Source organism: Pygocentrus nattereri, chromosome 23 (genome assembly GCF_015220715.1).
Source record: "Pygocentrus nattereri isolate fPygNat1 chromosome 23, fPygNat1.pri, whole genome shotgun sequence".
In the NCBI taxonomy this organism is placed as follows: Eukaryota; Metazoa; Chordata; class Actinopteri; order Characiformes; family Serrasalmidae; genus Pygocentrus; species Pygocentrus nattereri.
In genome coordinates, this window is record NC_051233.1 from 31,028,163 (window position 1) to 31,038,162 (window position 10,000).

The 10,000-nt window shown below is 43.7% G+C and overlaps 1 protein-coding gene across 1 annotated transcript in view; it reads right to left on the reverse strand.

The window, feature by feature from the left end:
- Window positions 1–10,000, reverse strand: part of tenm1 (teneurin transmembrane protein 1) — a 225,681-nt gene that overhangs the window by 151,881 nt on the left and 63,800 nt on the right. The window contains exon 2 of the mRNA XM_037533313.1: window positions 264–563. Within this exon, the coding sequence (XP_037389210.1) occupies window positions 264–480 (217 nt within the window). The 5' untranslated portion in view covers window positions 481–563. The remainder of the gene's footprint in view (window positions 1–263; window positions 564–10,000) is intronic.

The window sequence follows — 10,000 nt, forward strand, 5'->3', positions numbered from 1 at the left end:
CAGGGAAACATCAAAACACACACAAACAAATGAACGAATGAGAAAACGGCGTAGAGTAGAAGCCATGATGCACCAGGGTTCTTACAGCGGAGCACACACTCACACACACTCACACACACAGTCCTGTAGAGCTGAGCCTCACAGCTGGATGTTGGCGAAAATAAATAAACACAGACTTTTCAGAAAAACTTCAGGAAAGTCGTAACCAAGTCTAAGAAAAGCCGTAAGCTGACTAGTAAACCTGCACACCTCCATCTGCTCACCTTTCTGGCTGGGGTCGTTGGGTTTCCGGCGGACCTTGTGGCTGTTGTAGGTGAACCGGCGGTCCGGCTCGTAGTCGGAGTGCGTGTGGGAGTGCGTGTCGCGGTAGTGTTTGTGACGAAGGTCGGTTCCCTCGTCTTCCTCAGACGAGCTGGAGTAGCTGAGCTCCATCCCAGGTCTCGGGCGAGAGAGAGACTGATATACACTGTCATCCATCATTACACACACTCATATACACACACACACACACACACACACACAATCACCAACAATCAAAACACTCCCACACTTCACACCACACTCTGAGGAGAAAAGGGGGTCGGGGGGAAAAGAAACAAGAGGTCAGTAAATTGAACATTTCCACCTTAAGAAATCGTCTTTTTCATACAGTCGTACACAAACGTTTGTGCTGGTTGTTGATTTTGTAAGTAAAAATAAATTCATATGTTCTCAATACACTGTTAGAAAAAAGATCAGTGCAGGTGCATTTTGTGTTCATCACCGTTCAAACAATGTAAAAGTTCCCTCAAAACTCTGGACATTAATTTCATTAAAACTTCACTCTGGACATTAATTTCATTAAAACTTCACTCTGGACATTAATTTTACTCATAATTTCACTCTGGATATCAATTTTAGTTCAATTTTACTCAACATCAATTTTACTAAAACAATCTGCATATTCATTTTATTAAAACTTCACTCTGGATATCAATTTCAGTAAAACTTCATACTGGATATTAATTATAATAATCTTTTTCTCTGCACATTAATTGTGATGTTAATTTTACTGGAACTTAATTCTTCATGCTAATGTTATTACAACTTGGAATTTTTGCTAATAATTATTTCAAAATTGTAGAACACCAGCGTCATTTAGAATTAGTTCATATATTTATCTGCAAACAAATCTTAAAAAGTTATTACTGAATCTAAATGAACAAAAAATGATTAATAAGATAAACAAGTGATCCCAAACTTCCTAACGGTCGTGTATCTCAACGAGGCCCAAGCGGGAAAGATGGAGACGTTACTGACTGCAGGACATAAACAACCACTGGCTGTTAAAACAGCACATCTATAGGATCATCAAGGCGTCTGTAACTCTGCAGGTAAACTCAGTCGGAGTCTTAGGGCCACAGTTAGTAAATTGTGACTATATTACACAAACACATGGCCATGCGAGGGATACTGTACATAAAGAAGAGCATCTGGAAGTTAATATGAACTTGTCTAACAGACAGCAAGGAGATCCAGTCTTGGAAGACGAGAGTTTCCACTGCGGCTCTGATGTACATTATAACATTAAACGAGGAGATTTATGACACATGATTTGAGCTGCATTCTGTACCGTTCTGTAGGTTCTTGTCTGCACTTTTTATGATTGTTTCAGCATCAAAAAACGACCACGGCAAAAAGTGTCAAGTATAACTTTCCACGCAATTCAAATGACATTTCTGACGTCCCGTCTTCCACTTTAAATTTGGAATCTGCGCTCGACAGAACTCCTCTGCGCGTCTCGATGAGCTCCGAGAGAGAAATAATTAACATACAACGTAGGAAGAGGAGCTGGAGGTGAATGTGCTGTGGGGGAGCCAGCAGGTTAACAGGAGTGACGGACGGTATCAGGGGGAAATGATGTAAGCTGTGAATCTGTGTCAGATTGACTGCCAGGAAAGATTACTTTTCCCATTTTCATTTCCTCCCATTTCCTCTCCTGGTCTCCATCATCAACAGCAACAGCTTTCAAGAGGAAGGAGGCAGCCAGAACGGGGTGAATTAGAGGGATGAGCAGCCTCATATAATTAACACGTCACCCCCACAGTAATTAGACAGTCGTGTTGATAATATAACGCTCACCAACTTCAACCCCATTTACACCTGGTCACTTCACGCATCTTGAATATCGAGATTATCTCGATGAGGCCGTATTGCATAAAAACGCAGTGTAAACGCAGCCAAAATGCCTTTAAACAGATTGAGATCTGACCAGTCGAACCTCTTCAGGAGGTGAACTGAGACGCATTTGCGACACAATGTTACAGCAGCGTAAACACATCAGTCTCTCAAAGATACACTAAACAACCAAAACCCTCCCAGTACAACTACAACTTCTCCCAGTTTAACCCAAACTTTTCCCAGTACAGCCAAAGCTCCTCCCAGTAAAACCAAAACCTCTCCCAGGACAACTAAAACCCCTACCAGTACAACTAAAACCCCTCCCAGTACAACTAAAACCCCTCCCAGGACAACTAAAACCCATCCCAGTACAACTAAAACCCCTCCCAGGACAACCACAACTCCTCCCAGGACAACCACAACTCCTCCTAATACATGAGAAACCCCTCCCAGTATATGCAAAACCCCTCCCAGTACAACTATAACTCCTCCCAGTACAACCAAAACCTCCCCCAGTATGATGGAAACCATTCTAGTACAACCAAAACACCTTGCAGTTTAACCAAAACTTTTCCCAGTATAACTGAAGCTCCTGCCAGTACAAGTGAAACTCCTCCCAGGACAACCAAAACTCCTCCCAATACAGCGAAAACCCCTCCTGATTCATCCAAAACCCCTCCCAGTGTAACCAAAACAACTCCCAGTACAGCCAAAACTCCTCCCAGTAAAACCAAAACCTCTCCCAGTATGTTGGAAACCATTCTAGTACAACCGAAACACCTCACAGTACAACTAAAACCCCTCCCAGGACAACCACTACTCCTCCCAGGACAACCACAACTCCTCCTAATACATGAGAAACCCCTCCCGGTATAACCAAAACCCTTCCCAGTATATGCGAAACCCCTCCCAGTACAACTATAACTCCTCCCAGTATAAGTAAAACCCCTCCCAGTACAACCAAAACCCCTCCCAGTATAACCAAAACCCTTCCCAGCATATGCGAAACCCCTCCCAGTACAACCGAAACCGTTGTCAGTCAACCAGAGCTATGGATCATAACACTGCACTGATATTCCTTCTATGAGTAAATCTCTCTCCCACCACACGTCTTGGAAACGAACTCCGCCCACTCTTTACAAGCTCATAAAGCAATAAGATTTAACATCACAGCATCCTTTATGAGTCGGATCTCCCACGTGCTTCCTAACTGCACATTCACAAATTCTTGTTTTCCACTGTTGTTTGGTGCCTCCCGTGCAACTGAGCAGCACGAGGAACCACACAACTAAAACACGGAAGTCCGAACAGTTTCGTATTTGATATTTGATCATTTTTGTCATCAAAACAAACAGAACGAAGTCAGAAGTTCAGGCTGGAACCCGTCGGTACGGAACAGGAATCAAATGGAAACGGGGTTCCTGAACAGCTGAGAGATCCATGGTGCAATTGCAGTGGAATACCGCAGCAGAAGGACAGCGACGACCCCGGACGTCTGAGGGTTAAAAGCAAACGCTGGCGATGATCCTCGACACGCGTCTCCTCCGCAGTGTGAAGTGCTACTGTATCGCTCCCCGGCAGCGCGGTGGAAACCGCTCACTGTAAAGGCTTTAAATCAACTCACTGCACTAAATCAAAGCCTTCCCACATGAATCCGGCGCATTACTGACACACACGCCAACACAGGAGCCGCACTCGCCCTCGGAGGACAAAGGAAAGACGAGATGGACGGATAATCGGACAGATAGAGAGGAACAGATGAAGAGATAGAAAGATGCTGAGATAGAGAAATGGACGGCGCGATAAGAGCGATGAAGAGGTATGAAAAAACAGGAAAGACTGAATTACTCCGCCTGCAACAAAGACTCAATCAATGGCACAATCCGCACAAATTACAGACCAAAATACTGCCTCTGTCTGCCGAGGCCGGACAACAGCGGTCAGCGGAGTAAAAACATTCGGCATTTCTTTTCAGAAGAAAACCACACAGAGCATCTTCACCGATTCACAGCGAGGGCCTGATGTCTGACTGCATTCAAGAGGCACTTCAGCCTAAAACTAGTATTAAAATTGGACAATATTATAAGACCATGTTAAAGAGGCACTGCATGGATAAAATCTGGGATTATTTCTACAGTTTGTTTTACAGTGCAGGATTAATCTATCCTGGGATTATTTCTACAGTTTGTTTTACAGTGCAGGATTAATCTATCCTGGGATTATTTCTACAGTTTGTTTTACAGTGCAGGATTAATCTATCCTGGGATTATTTCTACAGTTTGTTTTACAGTGCAGGATTAATCTATCCTGGGATTATTTCTACAGTTTGTTTTACAGTGCAGGGTTAATCTATCCTGGGATTATTTCTACAGTTTGTTTTACAGTGCAGGATTAATCTATCCTGGGATTATTTCTACAGTTTGTTTTACAGAGCAGGGTTAATCTATCCTGGGATTATTTCTACAGTTTGTTTTACAGTGCAGGATTAATCTATCCTGGGATTATTTCTACAGTTTGTTTTACAGAGCAGGGTTAATCTATCCTGGGATTATTTCTACAGTTTGTTTTACAGTGCAGGGTTAATCTATCCTAGGATTATTTCTACAGTTTGTATTACAGTGCAGGATTAATCTATCCTGGGATTATTTCTAGAGTTCGTTTCATATCATCGGATTAGTATAATTTGAGATTGTTTCCATGGATCATTTTATGGCACAGGATTCATTTAATTTGGGATTATTTCTATGGTTCATTTTAAAGCATGGGATAATAATACCCCGGGATTATTTCTCTGGTTTGTTTTATAGTGCAGGATTAATATAATATGAGATTATTTCTACAGTTCACCTTACAGTGCAGGATTAATTTCCCCTGGGATTATTTCTATGGTTCATTTTAAAGCATGGGATTAATATAATTTGGGATTATTTCTCTGGTTTGTTTTATAATGCAGGATTAATATAACCTGAGATTATTTCTATTGTTTCATTTACAGCCTGGGATTAATAAAACCAAAGCTTATTTGTATGGTTCTTTTTATGCCACAGGATTAAACTAACCTATGATTAAGTGCAGGATTAAGATAATTCAGGATTATTTTCGTTTTATAGCACTATTTCTATGGTTAGTTTCACAGCACAGGATTCATTTACCCTGGGATTATTTCTTTGGATCACGCGTAGCAGGTAAGGAGTTAAACCAAGTATCAGAATTTTTTAGGTTCTATTTATGACACTGAATTCCTCAGTACAAATACACCAGCAGCTTCGCGAAGCAGCTTCCACCCACAACCTCTCCTGATTCAATACACCCCCCTGACATGCCCTCCCCACCAACACCACCACCACCACCACCACCACCTCCACCCCACTGCCCTTGGCTTCACCTCCCTCTTCTTCTGTAACTCAGTTCTCTGTCACTCTCCACGCTCTGCTAAACCACAGAGACTCAATGCATTACTCACACACACACACACACACACACACACACACACACACACACACACACACACACACTGCTCTGCTTCTTATCTACAGCAGTTCCATCGCCCTGGAAACAGACAGTGTACAATACACCCTTATCACGCTCATTCAGGGTGAACAGACTGTTCTTATTCACTCACTACAGTCGTCCGAAAGCTCGATCTCTCCGTCCATCTCAAATCACAGCCCACTCTAGAATGGTCGTCAGGTTGTGTAACAGTCTGGAGCATCTCAGCTTCACTGGGTTATTGCAATGGCTCATTCTATAGCGCAGGATTAATATCACCAGATTATTTCTACAGTTCATTCTATAGCGCAGGATTAATATCACCAGATTATTTCTACAGCTCATTCTATAGCGCAGGATTAATATCACCAGATTATTTCTACAGTTCATTCTATAACGCAGGATTAATATCACCAGATTATTTCTACAGCTCATTCTATAGCGCAGGATTAATATCACCAGATTATTTCTACAGTTCATTCTATAACGCAGGATTAATATCACCAGATTATTTCTACAGCTCATTCTATAACGCAGGATTAATATCACCAGATTATTTCTACAGTTCATTCTATAACGCAGGATTAATATCACCAGATTATTTCTACAGCTCATTCTATAGCGCAGGATTAATATCACCAGATTATTTCTACAGCTCATTCTATAACGCAGGATTAATATCACCAGATTATTTCTACAGTTCATTCTACAGCGCAGAATTAATATCACCAGATTATTTCTACAGTTCATTCTATAGCGCAGGATTAATATCACCAGATTATTTCTACAGTTCATTCTACAGCGCAGAATTAATATCACCAGATTATTTCTACAGTTCATTCTATAGCGCAGGATTAATATCACCAGATTATTTCTACAGTTCATTCTACAGCGCAGGATTAATATCACCCGATTATTTCTACAGTTCATTCTACAGCGCAGGATTAATATCACCCGATTATTTCTACAGTTCATTCTACAGCGCAGGATTAATATCACCAGATTATTTCTACAGCTCATTCTATAACGCAGGATTAATATCACCAGATTATTTCTACAGCTCATTCTATAGCGCAGGATTAATATCACCAGATTATTTCTACAGTTCATTCTATAACGCAGGATTAATATCACCAGATTATTTCTACAGCTCATTCTATAGCGCAGGATTAATATCACCAGATTATTTCTCTGGTTAGTTTATAGCGCAGGATTAATATCACCAGATTATTTCTCTGGTTAGTTTATAGCGCAGGATTAATATCACCAGATTATTTCTCTGGTTAGTTTATAGCGCAGGATTAATATCACCAGATTATTTCTCTGGTTAGTTTATAGCGCAGGATTAATGTAACCTGGAATTATTTCTGTGGTTCATTTTATATCTTGGGATTAATATAACCTGGAGTTTATTTCTACCATAATTTTCTAGGACAGAATTAACCTAACCTGGGATTATTTTTCTGGTTTGTTTTATAGTGTAGGATTATTATTGTATGGGATTATTTCTATGGCCCATTTAATATCGCAGGATTCATTTAATTTGGGATTATTTCTACATCTCATCGTATAGACCAGGATTAATACAAACTGGGATTATTTCTATAGTTCTTCACTACTTCAGAGGCAGTGTAGAGAGGCTGGAGTTATCCTGTCAATCACGGATAGTGAAACCAACCACCCCTTTAAAGCCACGCTTGCTGTCAGTGCGGATCTCCAGTTTAAGCCAGCTGCACTGTAAAAGCTGTACTTATGAGGGCCAAAGCGTGTGAGTCGTCACGCTACCGCAGCGCGTCTGACACACAGAGCTGCAGCGCTGTGCAAAAGCCAGACTTCATTTATTTAATTTTCAGGCTGACAGCCACATTATGCAGTACGAATTATTCATTTTTCAAAGGCTTAAACTTCTATTCAACAGAAAAGCCCCAATGAAATAAAGCACTTGGTTACTTCATACCTGCTGAGTATCAGGATTATATCTGGAGGCTGAACCACATAAAATGCAGTGTAAACGCAGCCGAAACGCATTTAAACAGATTCTGATCTGATCATTCAAACCACTTCAGCAGCTGAACTGAGACGCATTTTGAGACCCAATGCAGTGGAAATATATCCGAACAACAATCAAACCCAACCCAGCGCAACCCAAACCCCTCCCAGCGCAACCCAAACCCCTCCCAGCGCAACCCAAACCCCTCCCAGCGCAACCCAAACCCCTCCCAGCGCAACCCAAACCCCTCAAAGCGCAACCCAAACCCCTCCCGGCGCAACCCAAACCCCTCCCGGCGCAACCCACACCCCTCTCGGCGCAACCCACACCCCTCCCGGCGCAACCCACACCCCTCTCGGCGCAACCCAAACCCCTCCCGGCGCAACCCAAACTCCTCCCGGCGCAACCCAAACTCCTCCCGGCGCAACCCAAACCCCTCAAAGCGCAACCCAAACCCCTCCCGGCGCAACCCAAACCCCTCCCGGCGCAACCCACACCCCTCTCGGCGCAACCCACACCCCTCCCGGCGCAACCCACACCCCTCTCGGCGCAACCCAAACCCCTCCCGGCGCAACCCAAACTCCTCCCGGCGCAACCCAAACTCCTCCCGGCGCAACCCAAACTCCTCCCGGCGCAACCCAAACTCCTCCCGGCGCAACCCAAACCCCTCCCGGCGCAACCCACACCCCTCTCGGCGCAACCCACACCCCTCCCGGCGCAACCCACACCCCTCTCGGCGCAACCCACACCCCTCTCGGCGCAACCCACACCCCTCTCGGCGCAACCCAAACCCCTCCCGGCGCAACCCAAACTCCTCCCGGCGCAACTCAAACCCCTCCCGGCGCAACCCAAACTCCTCCCAGCGCAACCCAAACTCCTCCCAGCGCAACCCAAACTCCTCATAGCACAGCCCAAACCCCTCCATGTGCAGTATGTCACTGCGTGACAGAAAGAAAAGCTAGAGTGAAAAGAAACAGAAAAGAGTGATAGAAAGAAAAATTGCAAGGAAAAAAGAAAAATGAAGAAAGAGAAACAAGGTGTAAAAGAGACAAACAGAAGTATAGAGGCAGAGTGTTTATACACACACACACACATTTATAAATAAAAGAAAGATGATGTACGTGTATAAATAGAGAGAGAGAGAGAGAGAGAGAGAGATGTAGATGTATAAAGAGAGAGAGCATATATTTTTATCTCAATGCTCATTAACTTCATTAAACTGAGCTAAGCATGACAATCAAAAGCTCGTTAGCGAGTGTCATCTTGGCGTTGTCGTGGTAATAAGCTGCTAATTGTCTGGCGGGATGAGAGTATGACTGATTAAGGGGGTGGGCGGGTCTAAGCGTTTCGGCCCAGCCGCGTCTGGCAGCGCGCCCGCTGATTGGCTGTCGAGCCTCGGGCAGTTAAACTTGAGGACGAGCAGACTGAGGGGCGGGTCACTCGGACTCGGTGAAGAGAGACAACGTTCCACACGAGCACCGGAGAGGAGGAGCTTCAGCTGCGGCTCCACACGTTCTCACCAGCTCAGTTCCTTCCTGCTTCCAGAAACGTCCTATTAGTGTCAGCACACGCAGCTCTGAGTGGTGAAGCTCTTACACACCAAAGCACCTTATTCAGTTTGGGCACAACTGTCAAATTAATTTTCTGCATTCCTGCAGCGAAAAGAGTTGGAGTGTCTCCACAGTAGCGCCTGATGCAGCGCCAGTGACGCGCCCCCGCGGGACGTCTGCGGATTTACGGGTGGCCTATTTTAATCCTTAGCAGAATCTCCAACATGTAAGCCTATTGTTTCTAAAGCCTGGTCTGATCAGGGGCTTCATGCTCTTTATGGTTTATGGTCTTTTCAGGACTTAAAAGAATCTTCTAAGATGGACAGTTCTGGCCGAGAAATCTGATTGGCCGAGGCGCATTCGAAGCCACTGGAAAATACTAATATATGCACACAAATTATCTGCTGCTCACGTGGAGTACAGAGTGCACTGATGAAGTAAGAACCCGGTTCTGTTTTAACTGAGGGGCTGACAACCTATTTTCTTAACTAGAACCAGGGTGGTCAGCTGGCTAACAGGCCAAAAGAGCCAGCAGCCTAAACAGCTCCATCATTAAAGCATCGATTCACTGTAAAACGGCAGAATGAAAGACTAAAGAACGTCACTTGAACGTCTTACACACTTCGAATGTCCGTGTTTCCGTCAGAAATCATGCAAAATCCAGGCTAAATCCCAAACAGCTCCATACTCCCTGAATAGTGCACTAGGGAAGTTTTGAAATTCTAGCTTCTACAGCCAAACACTCACTATTTGTCAAGTGTGGATGTGTGGATGTGTGGATCTTTTAGCTATATTTTAAAAATTTATTAGA